This window comes from Hoplias malabaricus, chromosome 11 (genome assembly GCF_029633855.1).
Source record: "Hoplias malabaricus isolate fHopMal1 chromosome 11, fHopMal1.hap1, whole genome shotgun sequence".
NCBI lineage: Eukaryota > Metazoa > Chordata > Actinopteri > Characiformes > Erythrinidae > Hoplias > Hoplias malabaricus.
The window spans coordinates 11,458,753-11,476,997 of record NC_089810.1 but is presented as its reverse complement, the minus strand read 5'-3'; the positions used below and the strand labels follow the sequence as shown (position 1 = coordinate 11,476,997).

The window sequence follows — 18,245 nt, the reverse complement described above, 5'->3', positions numbered from 1 at the left end:
CCATCTACCTCTTCACTGAGCTCCACAAATAAAAGGCTTCATACTATAACCTTACAATAAACATCTCTGATTTATTATACAGGAAATTCATGGGAATATAAGGATTTATAACATACACCAGGGCAGGGACACCAAGCTATACAAATAAAGTTCAAATAGGGGCCTTAGGTAAGACACTTAATACGGAATTAGATTATCTGTGTACCATGGATTCAACTATAAGTTCCTCAGGATGAAAGATCTGATCACTTTTAGATCACATCAACATATAGCATGAAGGTAGTGACCTCTAGAAATGAGCCAAAAAAGGATGTAAAGCTAGTTAGTGCTGCACAAAAACTACGTCTGTTTCTTGTGCATATCAAATTAGTCACTCGGGGAATGTTTAAATGGGGCTAGAGAACACTAGAGCTTTGATAAAGCTCATTTTATTATAGGTAGAAACAGTTAAAAGAGACCTAATGGGGCTCTATAGCACATTTAATGCACTTTTTGTTGGAGGGCAGCTTTTTTTCTCTCCCTTAGACTTGGTACCTAATTGAGGGGACCACTTGCAGTTAAATCACCTGAATACAAAGGGGCTCTGTCCTGATTCTTTTCTTTTTTCTCTTTTTTTTTTTTATGTTATCAGCCAAAATTGCTGCTGTAGGTCTATTTTATAGAGCACTTGTATCTGATTATCATTAGAGCATGACTTTCTTTTCGATTAGCATATTTGACCATATTACATTTCAAACATTGTTTCTTTTTCTGGCCCTGTGCTAAATTATTAGCCTCTAATTTGCATGCTATTATACTGATGAGGATACGAGTTGGTTGTACCCAAGTCTTGCAACAATACATCCTTGCCTGTCCCTCTTGATCAAAGGAATCTATTCTCAGGGCAGAAAAGGGCATGCTAGCAATCTAAGTGTCTCCACAGATGGTGGTGTTGACTCTGGAAGCCAGTACAGAGATCTGGCTTCGCTGCAGTTACATGGAAACAGCTCTAGCACTAGGGCCATGTGGGATCTGCACTTAAAGAAAAAAGAGAGAGTGAGTGCAGGAGAGGGGGATAGTTTGGGAGAGCCTTTTTTCACAGCCCATTGTAAGCAATCAGAGAGGCAAATAGAGAGCTAGAGTTTGGAGCAACAGGCAGTCCCCTCCAGAGAGACCTTTGAGAGCAATGCTCAGTCCACTAACAACAATTCCACATCCAGACGGACAGGAAAAGGGAGGATTTTCACACCACTGCCTGCTCTGTGGCCTCAGAAGTTGCCTGTCGTCCTCACGGGTATGCCTGCATCCCAGACAACACAAAGGACTAAGCACAACTTTTAAAATTTAAAGGCAGCATTTGGACACTGAAATCTGCCTCTGCATGGCCGTCTTCTACACTCTGGATCAAAGAGTTTGTTTCTTTTTAGTAGAGAAAAAGTGGTTTGTGATTTGAACTTGTTCCAAGGATCTGTTGATGTGCGCTTCCCATGTAAGTCTTGTAAAGATGTTGCCGGTTCTTCTCATGTCATGGTGGCTATGGATGTTGCTTGGTGTGACAGGGGTTCAATCACAAGCTTTGCCTCAGGCTCAGGTTCAGGCTCAGGCTCAGGGACAAGATTCCTCCTCCAATCCATGGAGACAGATGATCCAATGGGAAAATAACGGTCGGTTGTTTAGCCTCCTCAATAGCGGCGCTGAATATGTCCCTGCTCGGAGGCAAGAACAAGACAGAAGCCATCAAGTGATTTTAGCAGATAGCCCTCATCGCAGATCCAGACCACAGGGAGCAGTGCGCAGGCAGGCGCCTTCCAGAGGTGGCTCCGAAATAATTAGGGGCCAAGCCAGACACCCTTTTGGATTTGGGCAAGTGCCTGATAACTGGCGTCAGGGTACAGCTGGGACAGGGGAAGCAGGACGGCTTCAGTCATCCTCCAGCACACGCTACAGAACATCTTCTGGTTCTTCTTCATCATCATCTTCATCATCTTCCTCTTCCTCGTCTTCCTTCAGTGGGCCATCTTACCCTCAATACCCCTTCCAACAACAGCCATCCTACGCTGTGCCGTATGACCCCTTAGAGCCACCATTCCGAGGAACGGGATATTCAGCAGGAACTGGTGGAGGATTCACAGGTGGAGGCTATGCTGGTGGTTACTCTGTTGGAAGCTACGGAGGAGGAGGACTGGCTCCTGTGGCTCCTGTAGCTCCAGTGGCTCCGAGGTCAGACTTCACAGATGAGAGTTATCGCTTCTATCCACCATACGGTCAGCCCTATCCTGCTGTTCCTGCCCAACCGGCACAGCCTTCATTCTCAGATGGCCTGGACCGTAGATATACCCACAGCTTGTACAGTGATGATACAGCAGGGTTCCCTGATACAGCTAGTTCTGCAGGATCAGTCCCTAGTGGAGCTGCAGCTGGTGTTGGCACAGGGGGTCAGCCTGCTCTGCAAAGCCCCCAGTATGAACAGTTTCCACCCTTTGGAAGGCCCCAGCCACTTCCCCCATTTGTTCAGCAACCTGCACGGAATCCTCTCGCCTCCAATGCTGCGGAGAATCCAAGTGTCAGTGCAGGAAGTGTCTACCGACCACAACAAAGAGGTATAGTTCTCATAAATCCTCACAACATCCAATCTTTCTGTTTCATGGCTGATATTAAACTTTCCACAGAATATGTTTTGGTTGTATGTGCAAAAGAAATGAGCTGAGAGGGTAGTCACAGACATAGTTTTGTCTTTTCCCTAATTCCCAGTTGTTGAATAGATTATGTCTGTAGTCTGTCTGAGCATTATGGAAAAAAGTATGCTCTCTATAGCTGTATAAAATTTACAGAGCTACTTGAGCTATGGTGTGACACTGTTTAGCACACCATAGAGGAACTGATTTTGAATTCAACTGCACAGCTGGTAGTAATGTGAAATGGATGCACGTGTGGAGCTAGCTTCAAACTCTCTCTCTCTCTCTTTTTCTCTGAGGAGAAAGGAAGTAAGAAAAAAAATAGCAAGATCTAAAAAATGTACTTCTCCTGCCATCTCTATGTGTTTCCTGGCAAGCATGACCCCTCTGGGTTGGACAAACTCAAAGCCCAAGGGACTCCAACTACACAGCCTGATTCAAAAGTTATTTGCTTGCGCAGCTGGAAATGGACTTTATTTTCAAGTAGAGTTCCCTGTTTGTTTCTTTGAAATGATCAAAATGTTCTGACATCATACGTTCCCCCCCTTCCCCTTGTTGCACTGTATTTCAATTTACAAACAAAGGAACAGCAAGCTCATGTGCTATTGGACAGGTTATTGGAACCAGGTGCTGGGGTATGCAGAGCATATGGAAAGACATTCTTCATGAAATGCTCTCATTGTCTAAGGACTTGGTAGTGGTTACGGCAATGACTTCATCAAGTCAAAGGGTGGGTACTGGGGAAGGAGGGGTGCTGGTTTATAGAGTGAATGATCCCAGTATGTGAGACTAAGGGTGGGATGAATTGCTTAGGGATTTAGGCACTTGGGGGGTGGGGGGTTAGCATGTGCATGGGATGGGGATGGGGTGGGGGTGGTGTTACTCCAACAAATTTACGGCGATGGAATGTCCCTGCCACATATGGGCTCCAGTGCCTCAGGAAATAGAAAATATTATTCTGGTTCCAAAAGTGTGTGTGGTGTGTGTACGTATGGAAGTATGGTGTGTTGATTGGAGGTGTGTGTGTGTGTGTACTGTGGTGGGTGGTGTTGGAGAGAGTGTACGGGGTTGATTTAAGGAGGCTACAAGTCACCTACACATTTGTAACTGAAGCCAAAGTGTGTAAGCGTGTTTATTTCATAATGCAAAGCTCATATTGCATTTCTCCTTTTGTTTTTCACATAACTAGTCTACTCAGGCTTTAAAGATACAGTCACAAGGCTGACGGAAAAGGGTGGGCACACAGTTTATGGGAAGTTACACAATTTGGAGGGAAATGAACACGGAGTTCTACTGAACATGAATAGGTGATGTGATTGAAAACACATGGGAGTTTCATTTTTACTTGTCAGTCACAAAGTAATCTCCTGACACAAGGCTGATCGGAAGGAATGCTACAGGGACTATGTGAAAGTCAGTCACCAAAAGTCAGTTACTAAAGTCTATCAAAAAATCTGCTGGTGTTCTTATAAAAATGCATTCACTGGAATGAATGTTAAGTCCAAAACTTAACATCACGGAATGTGTTGGGAAAAGCGAAGGAGAGAGTACCAACTAAGATTTATTTTTTTATTTAATTTTATTTATATTAAGTTAAAAGCAAGCATCTCAGAAAGAAAATGATAATTATGTATTTAGCTAACAGCTATTTCGCCTTGAGATTAAATAAATGCAAAAGTGGTGTTTGCTCAGTACTGTACATAATCAGAAAGAGGGGGTGGGGGCATGTATAACACCATACCGTAAACCCTTGAAGAGTTTCTCTGAAGCCTTTTGCATCTAAACCCTGACAAATTCCACACCTACCAACTTTAACCATCCCTGTGGTTCACGTTTTAATTTGTTTAATGACTTCCAGTGTTGTCCTGTGGTGCCTCACTGAAAATACCAGCTCTTAAAATTAAGTGGTTACATACCACTACATCTGGAAGAAAGATTTTCTTAATTAAATGTATATTTACTGACTTATTTTATTTTATTTTATTTTATTTTATTTTATTATTTTTCAAAATATCTAAATAATCAAATTGTGTAATCAGAGTCATGCCAATAGGTTTGATATCAAATGGGTCACTGTCTTCAAACTGGCCAAGTCAGTTCACTCTGCTGGTGATGGGAACCAGACGTCCAAGTATGGATACCAAATAAAATGAATCTATTTGCATTGTAGACATTGCAACCGCTGTTAAGGCATTCAAACAATATGTATTTCATAATGCCACTTCAAACCACTCTAAACTTCTCTGTGGTTTGAGTATTCAGGAAGAATAAATGTAATCATTTGGAGTTTTGGAGGTTTGTGATGCAAAGCTAATCATCCAACATGAGTTCACAGATGATCTGGTGAAGATTTAAACCATGATATTATTGCAGATATGTTCTTAAATCTTGTCTTGAGAGAAAAGTAGAGGCAGTTGTTGCAACAAAAGTGGACAAAAACTCTATTAATCCCCTTCATTTCAGGAAAAAATTTACATTTTAAACATACAGGTAATATACTAAAAAAAAGTCATTTCCAAATGCATTAGCGTGTACAATACTATAGTGTAAACTTCTCTGAAGTGGAAGCAGTGGAAAGTGTCTTTCACTGGAAAGACCACCATTTTTCACACTGCCATTACACTATTTACTAAACCTGACCCTGGAAGCTACCCTAAGCCTAGAAGTCTGCTTCAGAGAGAGATGACAAATCGGATGTGTACCCAGAGCTGAAGAAGCCAAAGCCCTGGTTTGAACCGGTCAGTGGACAGAGAACATTACTGAAGAAACAAAGGACAGTACAGAAATATATTGTGTAGAAGACCCTGGTTGTTTTCAAATCAAGTAATGTGTTGAGCTGTGAAGGTGTAGCAGATTGCATTTTTTTCCTAAGGGTAAAACAGCAAAGGCTGTAAGGCTGTATTTATGAGCTTCTACATCAGTGGTTCACTAGCAGTAAAAATGAGCAGATTCCCATATGATGTATTTTTATAGTGGTGAGAGAACACTGATCGGCAAAAACAACGAAGGACCCAAACCGGTGAATTCTGTTTCAGTGATTAGCCTGAGGTTTTGCTCTTAGGTGGAACACTGCGGAGCACTGAATATAATGATGTATAACATATTATAAGATAGCTTAGATTCGTCTACAGATGATTTATGAGTATTTTAAGAGAAAGAAAGTTGTTAGGAAGTTGCCCTAGAATGCTTTACTCTAGGACTTTTACCATAAGAGGATCTGATAAATTGTTCCCGTATGACATACCTTTCACTGAAAACGTTGCAAACATTAGCTATGATGGCTACCCAGGCTCTTTTCTCCTTTATTTTTTTTCTATATTTTTTCTAACAGACTTGGTTTCCAGCCCAGTTTGGATCCAGCAGGGACGTGAGATCATTGTTGTTATGCACAACCCCCTCCCTGTACTTTCTTCCCTATCACATACTGTCTTTTTATCTATTTGAACTGATTTTTTCCTCGACCTTGAAACCAGACTCAGTAAAATATTGATATAAAAGCGCATTTATGAAGCTTCACTGTTGTCTCTTGGCGGGTACTTGCAATTCAAATTTCTCTATCTGAGTCTTCTAAGATTTATGTTTGCACAAAAAAGGACTAACAAAAAAGACTCTGGTACAAGGCAACACTTAAATATTTTAAGAGAATAACATATTCATCAGGTTTCAAGGTGAGGGCAGAACATTTCAATAATGGGTACCACTTTAGAATAAGACTACACTCATAAATGCTTTAAAATGTGTTTATTAGTGTTATTAATTAGGTTGTAAACACATTAAAAGTCATTTGTAACACAGATAGAAAGGGTAACAGTGACTTGTCATTTGCAAAATACTGAACCAACAAGCATCTACACTTTTAAACCTCAGATCTTCTCCATCGGTCGACATTAACCTTGTCAGCTTCTGCACATATTTGCTAATGAGTTTAAGCATTTAACCAACAACAGAGTGTTTGTTTGGACAGTGATAATAATTTAGTGTGTATCTTAACATGTGATAAGATTAAATTCACATTCTCAGGTCTGAGTTTATTCTTAATCATGATATTTTCAGTGATTTCTCTGATATTTTCAGCATTACAAAAAAAAGTGGTGATGTGTTTACAACCTATTTAATAATAATGTAATACACATGTTTTTAAACCATTTATAAACCTTTAAAAGTGTAGTCTTAATTCAAATCTTAATTTAAATTAGTACTATAAATTTGTTGTTGGAGGATTGAATGTAAACTGAGTTGCATTGAATGACTGTTCTTTTTGCCTGTACTGGTTTGTCTCTTGTCATTAGGCCTACCAGACCTGGTTCCCGACCCTAACTATGTCCAAGCTTCCACATACATCCAAAGATCCCACATGTACTCTCTACGCTGTGCGGCTGAGGAAAAATGTCTCTCCAGGTACACTAATGTGGTTCAGTTGCAATTGTATATATAGTAAAAACTAAATCCACGACAATGTATAGAGGCTGCAGATTATTCAGTAACTACTGTAAAGCATGTGTGGGTCTCCTGAGAGTCATAACTTTTTGAAACTGTTTTGGAACCTGATCAACCTAGGAAGTGATTTGGGCAATTAAAATATAAATAAATACAGAAATGTAAAAAAAATACCTTAAAACAGCAAAAAAATAAAATGTAGGCCCTTGGAGGACAAAGAATTTATTCATTTATAACCTATTTCAATGTGTTTACTTGAAGGATTTACAGTACATTCCTCTTCTGAACTTTATGGCCTACATGTTTTTTTTTTTTTTCTGTTTTTTCTTTCACAGTACAGCCTACAGCTCCGAAGCCACAGATTACGATGTCAGAGTGCTGCTGCGGTTTCCTCAGAGAGTTAAAAACCAGGGGACAGCTGATTTCTTGCCCAATCGACCTCGACATACCTGGGAGTGGCACAGCTGTCACCAGTGAGTCCACCCTACTGTCTCCGTTACCTTTCAGTTACAACTTCAGCACTGGACACAGTTAGGTTTGTTGAAAACTGACTTACAGGTGTAAATAGAAAAAAAAAACAAGTGTTTTAAAAAAATAGCTGAACACTCTATTCAATGAGAAGTAAAACAGGTTTTTCAGAGTAGTTTGAAGTGAGATAGTTTATTGGGTTACTTGCTGAATATGACATTTTAACACTGGTGATTGGAAACCAACATTATAAATGTCTGCAACAAATTAATTTCTACATTATTTAATGTCAAAAAAACCCAAAAACAACAATGAGCCTTCACATATTACCTGAAAGGTGGTGGGGGGGGCTCTATTTAACCTCACAATGTCCATCATGTCCCTGCTCTGAAAGTTTAAAAAATACATTTCTGGGCATATTTGATAACAAATTTTTGTAAAACAATGTTAACAAACTACTAAGTCAAGGTTAAACAACACATTTATAAGTCTTTCATGACAACTGACATCAATCTATATAAATTGTAATAACACTTTATATAGTGAGTTATACAGAGTGTAGGTTTATATCAGGAATTTGAAAGGCTTATGCTTTATATCTTATATCTCATTCATAAGATATATATTTTTGTGTAAAAGTTGAGGTCATTTTTTCAAGAAATCGGATGCTTCCTACGTCTGGTTCCATTCACCATCACTTTACACAGTACTTTACACTTTTCTTGGTGAGTTTACAGAGTACGTTCTATCAACTAACTCTGAGCAACTCTGTTTATCTTAAAAATGTAATGATGCAAAAATTCTGTACAATGGCTCTTTAATTATGTCCTACATTAGAATCTCTGATTTCTAACGAATGAGGCGGTCAGGTAAAAAATATTTATTACTGACTCTGTGTTGGGTATGTAACTCTACTTTCAAAGCATGAGCAACTTCACCTAAAATACCGGTTCTGACGTCATTTTCCCTCATTTTTGGCAGCGTTTAGCTGGATTTTCTCTTTGGCTGATGGATTAGACTATAAGCCTATTTAGCTCTTGGCAGTTCTCCTAAGTGTGAATTCCACAGACTACACTGTACACAACTTTAACTCAAATTAAATGTTGTCACCAGCTGCCAGTATTATCAATTTGGAGCAGCATTTTACTCCCCTGAAGACGCTAACATCTGCTTTACCTTTTATTTTGGCATTGGTAAAGCAACCAGTTTTGTGAATTCAGGTTGAACATCAGACTAAAGAAAGTTTACTCTTTATATCTTACATGAATCAGACCATACATCAGACATAATTTTGCACATAATTTGTCCAAGAGATGTTCTGGAGTAGGAGTAGCTGAGTCAAGGTTACCATGCCCAATGCCAAGTGTCAGCTAGTGGGGTAATATGCCCCCCTCAACATTGGGCTGTGAAGCATTAAAAGAGAATTTTATATCTTGAATAAAAATGAGAGTGATTGTGATACAGAATCAACATCAGTTCCTGACCTTAATAATATGGCTGAATGCTATCAAATACTCAAAGAAATGCTCCAAAATCATAGTCTAAGGCTTTCCCAGAAGAGTAGAGGTTGTTTATGTAGTTAAGGGGGACAACTAAAAATTAATAGCCTCCATTTCAGAATACTGACATCATTATCCATACTATGATGTAGTGTTCTGGCTATTTGTAGAAAGTTTCAGAAAATAACACAGATGGTTTAGCCCATATAAATCAGCCAGCCAGGTCCTGACAAATTACACCACACACTCATTTTGTTGAAAAGAAATGTCCAGTTTGAATAATGCTTATGTGATTTCATGGAAATCTGAAGTGCAGAAATGTAAGAAACTTTCACTTTTGCTATTTTACATTTCCTGGATGTTTTTTTTTTTTCACAGTAATATTTTACACGCAAAATGAATAACTGTATTTAGAATAATAATTTAAAGTGTTTACCATCACGACAAGGTTTTGAAGGCTCTAAATGTATAAACATTTTGGCCTCCAGCTCATTCAAATACAATACTGCAAATACAAAAGACTAGCCATGGAATTATAAACAATACACATTTCTAATACAAACAAGTTAATAAGAAACTAACAAGCTTTCAGTGATGGAAATGTCAAACGAATGTATGGAGCTCTCTGTTTTGCTGACTTACATGCTTTGCTAAAGCTAGTTTGCTTATTTACATGCTTTTCCAAATGAGTTTTAATGCTGTCTGTCAAACAGTGTTTCCAAACTGAGCTGTTAAGCTTATGAACACCTGTGCTGTGTGTCACCTCCTTGTCCTGGAGGATTTAGTGCTGTTGGCTGTGAGTCTGTACCACTTATGGGAAACATTCTTTCCCAGTGGAAACTCTGAGTCTAGTTCACTTGTCAGTCCCTCATCTGGTGGGAAGTAAGTGTGTTCCCCCTGTAGCAAGCTCTTAGCGATTTTAGCAGTGTTCCAAAACCCTCTTATGCCACAACATGAACTTGAGGTAAAGGAGGGTGGTATGACATATCGAGTTTGATTTCTTTGATTCTACATACTCAGACATTTACATCACCTGCCAGACATCTCCCAAAAACAAGGCTTACTGAAGCACTTAATTGCAGTGCTGGGCAAGTGTTCCCGTAAGTTCCAGTGGGGAAATCCTCTGAGTCCACGGACATTTTATATTCCTGCTAAGTCATAACGTAATGTAGTTTAGTGAGTAATCAGTGACTTCTACGGCACGGATTAGGCTCAGTACCAGGCTTGGGTGAACGTACAGTATTAAATCAATCAGGGTCCTTGGGCAAGACTGTTACACTAGGTTTGCCTTCCTCTGTAACATGATTAGAAGTGTACTTTTCTCAATACAAGAGATTCTAATCAAGGTGTATTCCACACTATTGGATAGGTTAACAATCCCAATAGTTTTGAATGCCACAATAGCAGCAAACGCAGATTTGAGAGTATGCAATAAAAGGTGTGAGGGGAGTCTAAATTGATGTTTTTAGTGCCAGTCACTACTTGTTCATCACACCCGCAGTAGCCTGTGACTGATTGAATAGCCCCCCTGGCACACTAACCCCACATTACCAACAAACACAGCATTCTCAAAGTGTTCTGAGCTGACAAGTAAAATGAACAAGTGCAAATGGATGAGAATTTCTTGCATTGTTGCTCTTATTAGATTATGCTGGCTGAATGAATGGACCAGTCCATGCAAATTTGCACAGGAAAAACAAAGCCTTTTAGTCTAAAAACCCTAGACAAAGCCTACATACAAAATCATACTTCATTGTGAACTTAAAACTTGTGAAATATTGAAGATGATCACAGGTCAAACAGTGAAGTGGTGACTGCTTGCTTTGCCTTTAATGATTGGTAAACTAGGTTTGACTTATGTACTGAAACTGAACAGGTATGTTATGTTTTTACCCTATGTTTCTTGGCTTGTTTATAATGATATATGATCATTCCCAGCTGAATGCCTGCCTCATGTCCCATGGAGAATGTTCAGCACTGTGTTATGTCACCTCTCTGCAGACATTACCACAGCATGGATGAATTCAGTCACTATGACCTGCTGGAGGTCAGCACAGGCAGGAAAGTAGCCGAGGGACACAAGGCCAGTTTCTGTCTGGAAGACACCACGTGTGACTTTGGGCACCTTAAACGCTATGCCTGCACCGCTCACACACAGGTACAATCCCCAGCTTTGGTTCACTTTTAAAAAGCAAACACAGAGCTCAGTTGAGCAAACATCACAGTAAAGACATCAGAACTGTATATCAGTTAATCACTGCGAGATTGTAGACATCACTGTAAATTCGTCATTGTTTAATGTAGTGTTCTTGGTGTTCTAGAGGATAAGCTGAGATGTAAAGGCATTTAAAAAGTCCTTTCATTCACTTCACTCTACAAATTAATCTATTTTTTGCTCTTTCAGGGTCTCAGTCCAGGTTGCTATGATACCTACAATGCAGACATAGACTGCCAATGGATAGACATCACAGATATAAAGCCAGGAAACTACATACTGAAGGTAAACATCACTTGCTTATTCATTTCATTTGATGGAATATTATGAAAACTGGTCTGCCCAAAGGCTAACAGCCTGAATGTTCCCTGGTGTATGGTGAATATATTGATCCAGGATAGAGCTGTTGCTAAGAAGATATTTGCTCAGGACAGACAGCATTAAAAGAGGCAAGACCAAGTCCAAATGATCATGAGTCAGATTAGTCTTTTCATTTAATATATATATTGACTGTTTCCAAACCAAACATATTGGTGTATGTTTTATAGGTGTTTTATCTTTTATTGCTGGCTTTTAATTGGGATCAACAGGATCATAGCCCTACAGTTTCACTTGGAACAACATAATTGATACTTAGAACTCTACAAACCATAATAACACATCTCCTCTTGTATTTAGGTATTCAAATGTGGTGAGAATGAAATGTTTGTTTTCTGATGATGATGATGATGTTAGTGTTCATTGCCATTCTGAATGAATCCAATGCTCACTGCTTTAATTAAACACAAACAAAGGCACTGATTTAATTTAGCCCAACTTGCTTGAGCCCAACACAGACCAGTGATATCAGCAACAACAGGACATCTGTGGGTCTTAACTGTGAACTCTGAAACTAAACTCAGATTTTACAGCGTTCATTTAAGATTTGGGCCGGATGTTTGGACACAACTTGTCCTGTGCTGTTAAACAAGCAAAATGACAAATCTGTGTAATATTGTATGCTCAATAATCTAGGTCCAATATTTCAAGAACTGAATTCTTACATATGCTTCAAGAGTCTGCATCAAAGTCAATTTGTGATAATGCTCAAAAACGTTTGGGGCTCGTTACTCAGTATATGAAAAGATGATCCTGTTTGCAACAAAGGCGAACAGAGCATGCTTAGACATGCTGGATATTTGGCTGAAGGGGCCCTTGACGTTATACCAGAACAGTGCAGCTGCTAGAGGACAGTCTTCCAACAAATGTTAAATGAATGATGCTGCAATGTGTTTGGTATGCTCCTTTTTCCTACAGTTCTGTCTTTCCCGATAAGCTAGACAAATACAGGCATGCCTAATGTCTCCTGGAAAAGTGTCTCTGACCCTTTAGACAAGATGCAAGAGACAGTTACCTAAGCATTCTGATCTGACTGCAATGTCTCAGATGTGTATAATGTCAGATCCTTTCAGATCAGATATGAGAGTGTCGTTAGATAAAGTTAATCAAAGCGGTGGAATATAAGAGCTTTTCTTTCTCTTCTTTGTCTGAACTCCAGCTCCAGGTTAATCCCAAATATCTAGTGCATGAGTCGGACTTCACCAACAACATAGTGAGGTGTAACATTCACTACACGGGGCGCTTTGTCTCAGCAACAAATTGCAAGATTTCCCAGTGAGTAAATGCTCTGTATTTTCATTCTCATTTTTTTCCTTGTTAGCGTGTACAGACATTATTGATGTTCACACATATTTAGATTTAATTGCTATGTAATGAAATGATTATTACATCATTTTCTATGCAATCAGTTATCTGCATGACCACTTAAAAGTTCAGATCTGTTTATGTATGTTGTGACGTTTAAAATTGATGAAGACATGGCACAAATGAGCAGAATCTTGCATAATGTAACATCTATTAAAAATATTCTCATTATGCAATATCAGTCAGTAGACGTTCTGCCTTTGTTTGGTGATTCTGTGAATTATTAGAGCTCCATTACATGCTTCTCACTCTGGGTGATTTTATTTCCCTGTGTTTTTGTGCAGGTCCTGATCACCTGCTCAGGCAGACGCAGTGAGCCAGAAGCTCATGTCCTGCAAAGCCCTGTTTCATTGAAATGTGAATGGAATACTAGTTGTTTTCTTTTTGTTTTTTTGTTTTTTTAGTTTTCACCCATGTTGTTGTTTATGTGTAGCTCTGGTCCCATAAGCCGATTGCAAGCTTGGGCTCAGCATGTGAGAGCATTCACTCAGGCATACAGAGAGACCTTATTCACAACAACACAGTGGGGGCCAACATTTCCGGGGCTATTTTTTCTTGCTATACCTTCGTACAACATATTCAATATGTACACTGAAAAACAGTGATGCACATAAACAAAACGAGTAACAACCAGGATTGGGGCGATTCCTTACTAATATATACTTCACTCAAATGCAAATGGTATTATTTACTGATTGCTTTTAGGGAAAGTAAACATATTTCTCATTCCTTTACTTTCATATTAATTTCTTAAAAAAACATTTACAAATCTGCACCAGATGAGACGTGCAAAGGAAAATAAATTTCTCTCAGGCATGTGCAGAGATAGAGCTAAGTGGGGGGGGCTTGGCCTATTTTGGTGAGGCTTCAGTTTCATGTTAGCATGATCAGATGCTCTGATAGATTGCTCGCCAAGTTTACAGCGATTCCCACACTCGTACTGCACTGCTAACACTACCTACTTCACACTACACTGCTTCATCACTCTATCAGCATTGTGCAGTAGCAAGTGGCAAATACAAAACACATACAAAATATGTACGGACTTACACATGTAATCTATATAGAGGAAACATGCTCCGTTAATAACTGTAATGTTTTACACTATTTTGTGTGAGGAGCTAAAATATATTACATTGACCTTACCCTCAACACTGGGTTCACTGACACACATCTTGCCAAAAGGGTAAAAACAGTTCTGTTGATGTGGCATATTTTATTAATGTGCTTCTGACTGTCACACATCAGTTCTAAGCAGTACAAAGTCATATTTTTCTTTTCAGTGCACAGACACACACACATACATACACACACACAAGCAAACTATCATTAACCCCTATAGTTGCTTGAAAACACTGACATATTTGCACCATTCTTTTGTCTCAGAATTGTCATATTTGGCAAAGACAACACAGTTATAATATAACTAGAGACTGGTGCTGAAGTATAACATTTTGAGCCTTGATATGGCACTATAAACCACCATTTCAAATCAGGAGAGGCCCTCCTCCAGGCACTCATCTGTACCGTCTGAAGAGCTGGACAAAGAGACCCGACAACTGGAAGCAAACATTCTGTTGTATCTCTTCTTTTCTCTCCACTTTATAGACTCTAAGAAGGTGAAATAATGAAATGTGGTCGAAAGGGATGTCTGAGAATTTTAGCCGCATGAATCACTTGCTATCTTAGCCGGTTTGTTCAAGAAAATCAGTTTAGGGAACTCTGAGCGTAGTCTGGGTCTGAACATGCCAGAGGGAGTTAGACGATTTGAATGAAAGCCTTATATCCAAGCACTGGCAGCAACACACTATTAACTTGGCCACTTTGCTTAAAGGTTTGCCTTTGCCCAACACTTAAACTGTTTCCATTCAGCTTTATTATTTTCTTGATTAGCAGCAGTTGGAAAGTCATGTTATACTTGGTTGATGGATGACAAAAGCTTATAATCAACTGATATTTTGGCAGCTTCTGTAATAGTTTTGGAATGCAGGCTACATTTACTTAACTTTTATGTCTGTACTGTCGAGCTAAACTTGTACTATGTGAATGACTATGTCTGTTTTAGATTTTAAATATATCGTTTTTCTTAAGCTACCAACACTGGTCAGATGCCGCAGGTCATCGTCAACGTTATTTGTGACAGTTACCCAACTATTGTATTACTTTAGTTAGTAAAGATTTTTTTTTTCCGTTCTTTTATTGTAATGGTTTCAAGTACTGTTTTGAAAGACGCATTGCTGTATTTGTTTCTTTGATTTTCAGATTTTCAGATCTGATTTCTACCTTCACTTCAATAACTGTGCTGCGGCAGAATGTAACTATGATACTACTGTTGCAAGGCTAACATTGCGAAAGCTTGATGTTACTGACAAGCTCAATGCCATCTCAACCTACCTCTGAGAGAGTTAGCTATTGTTTCCAGTTGGAAGAGTGCAGTAGACAGCAATTCCCTTTATTTCAACACTTGAAGGGACCATTCAGAAATGCTTATAGAAAAAAAACAGCACATTTTCATATGCTGTGTTAGGTGTTTTTCTTAGAAGCATTTGGAAATACTGTTTTAGTGTTTGCTGATGATTTATAATTGCCTTACATAAAGGAGTTCATTTTCTTCTTACCAAAATTACCCACTTTCCCTTTCCCAGCAATATACTTTACATGGTGGAGACACATCTGGCAACTTACAGCAGAACAGATCATGTTTACTGTATTCAGTTCTGTCTTGTATTCCTCACAGCTTACAGAACAAGGAACAGCCTATCTTTGTCATCCATTTACTTAGCTGTAAGTGTTCCAACCCAGGTGCACTATAGAGTTCAGCACAGTCTGAACTAAAAGCTCTACTAAGAAAGACAACACAGTGATTTGTAGATATGCTCTATGGTATGTTGCTATTTGTGTTGTATTCTATGCTTCAGAACATTTGTCTTAGACTGTATACTGGACCTTTAAATAAAGGAACAAATGTATGACAACCAGTGCCCCGAACTGATGCTATAACATTCTAAGAACTTCAAAATTGTACAAAAAATAGCACACATATGGCAGTTCTATTATGTTAGCACTAAGCTAATGCTGGTGCAAATGTAGTTACCTGTGGTCATTATATTCTATACTGTATGTGATGACTAAAACTCTATATAAGACAATAACATATTGATATATTCAATTAAAAACCCTTGGCTTAGTGATGCTATTTTAAATTTCTAAAAACAGCTTACACTTACAGACACTGATGCATCTAGACCTATAAATTTGTCAGGTGTTTGGCTCCTCCCTTTGAAAATTAAAATGTGATTTGTAAATTCCTATGTTACTTTGTAATCACTTTAGTAATAGGTTCAGTATTCCTCTCTGTTCAGCTCCTGGAAACCTAATCAGTAGGAGAATAAGCATGGCTGTGTCTACAGATATACCACAAGGGACAGAAACCCTGATTGGACAGTTTGACTTTAACAATTTGGTTTCCAGCTAAAACTCAACAAGGAAAAGATGACTATAACTACAATGCTGACAGAGTGTAGAAGCATGCAAGCATGATTATTATATTATATAAAAATGAAGTAAATAACATAGGCATATCTTCTCTGAAGGCCCAGAATGCCTTGTGTGTTCATCACAGAATACTGGCTATGTTTAATACTGGCGAGAAGAGTGAGGGCAGAAAGTTGAGGATGACTCAGTTCAATTGGGTCATACTCAGGATTAGTCATGATTTCCCAGAGGGAAGGGAGCCTAATTTGATGTGACCACCATGTGCAACCAATCAAAAAGTAGGTGTGTTATTTCTGCTCTGCCACATGTCTGTGGTTACTTGAAACTAGAAACATGAGATATATTTTGTGTTGGTGAAACTGAAATTACACACATATATTAAAGTCAGAATGGAGATAAGCTGTACGGGTTGAACACTGATACAACTATGTCTACAACATGTAGTTCAAGACATTCTTTAATGCCAAACATGATCCGACTGATGCTAACAGGCCAGGCAGAATGTGCAATACAAGCATTATTTAACATACTGTATATACTGTATACTTTGGCCACCAGAGTGTATAAATTAGGGACCAGTTCCATTCACTAGATCTCCCTGTATCATATAATGCTACCAAATCATGGGTGAAAATTGGCACATTCTTCTTCCATGTCATGTGAAGCCAACCATGACATGCCACTAACAACCGTATTGTCCAACTCAACACACCAAGTTCTGTTATGCTAGCTAATATTAGCCAGAATCATGCTAATTAATATGCGTTCATTCTACCTCCACAGGGAAAGCAAAGACAATATAAATACATCTAAACACTGACATTTGATTTCCAACTACGCCTTATCACACATTTACTAGATCACTTCCACATGACACTTTTCAAAGGAGGCAACAATATGTGGAGTGTGTTGAAATAATATCATGGTTGAATAACGTGTGTAGGTTGCATGAATAAGCACAACATTTAGATAATACCAGGGATTGCAATTCAGTTTCATTCATTTACAGCCACATGGTCTTACAGTGTAAACTAGTTCTCTGTCATCTGCAGCTGCTGTGTAAGAGTGCACGCTTCATGTGAAACACACACTGGGCTTCTGCTAGCCCCCAACCCCAGGGCCATGAGACACTGCCCCTTTGGTGAATTCCACTCACATGAAATTAAGTTTAAAGCAGGGCGGGGGGCTATTTTCAGTAGAGGGCTCAGAGAACGCTGCTCCGAGTGCTTTCGGTGTGATTCAGTTTAGAGTAAACACACCCAAGGCCTCACTCCTGAGATTTCACTCACATTAGACAGGGCAGTGATGGAGTGGATGAGGTCTGCAACCTTTCAGTGCCAAGACAGCACTGATAGACTGATGTGAGAAAGAAAGATAGAAAGAGAGAGGGAAGAGGTTAAGAGAATAAAAGAGGCGACTGAATGAGGAAATTTTGAGGCAAATGTCACATATTTTACATTTCTTACACTGCACAGCAACAGTATCAGGGGAAACTGAGGGCAAGAAAACAGACTGCAACTGTCTGACTCGTAATGTTTATTTAAAAATTCACTTACACTACTGCACATTCATCTCATCTCCAGTCAGAATGGTCTTATACAATACACACATATGGATGCGGCCCAGAGGACACTGTTTGGCTGGATATTTGGGGTTGCTTCATTTTGTTAAAAAAAATATTGCTGGAATATTTTGTCCACACACCAAAATCCAGTCTTAAATTCATTTGAATGC

The 18,245-nt window shown here is 39.0% G+C and overlaps 1 protein-coding gene across 1 annotated transcript; it reads left to right on the top strand.

The window, feature by feature from the left end:
* The first annotated feature begins 1,108 nt into the window (after nt 1-1,108).
* Nucleotides 1,109-16,157, top strand: loxl1 (lysyl oxidase-like 1). Its single transcript, XM_066684761.1, has 7 exons — nt 1,109-2,579; nt 6,944-7,052; nt 7,427-7,564; nt 11,060-11,216; nt 11,463-11,558; nt 12,811-12,926; nt 13,301-16,157. The coding sequence occupies exons 1-7, from the start codon at nt 1,454-1,456 to the stop codon at nt 13,305-13,307; spliced, it is 1,749 nt and encodes a 582-aa protein (XP_066540858.1). The 5' UTR covers nt 1,109-1,453; the 3' UTR covers nt 13,308-16,157.
* The last annotated feature ends 2,088 nt before the right edge of the window (nt 16,158-18,245 follow it).

Bases quoted from the DNA above. Each gene is read 5' to 3' on its own strand.
- loxl1 (XM_066684761.1), top strand. From the start codon at position 1,454: ATGTGCGCTTCCCATGTAAGTCTTGTAAAGATGTTGCCGGTTCTTCTC. The intron at 7,565-11,059 runs GTGAGTCCACCC...ACCTCTCTGCAG, and splicing joins GAGTGGCACAGCTGTCACCA to ACATTACCACAGCATGGATG. The intron at 11,559-12,810 runs GTAAACATCACT...TCTGAACTCCAG, and splicing joins CAGGAAACTACATACTGAAG to CTCCAGGTTAATCCCAAATA.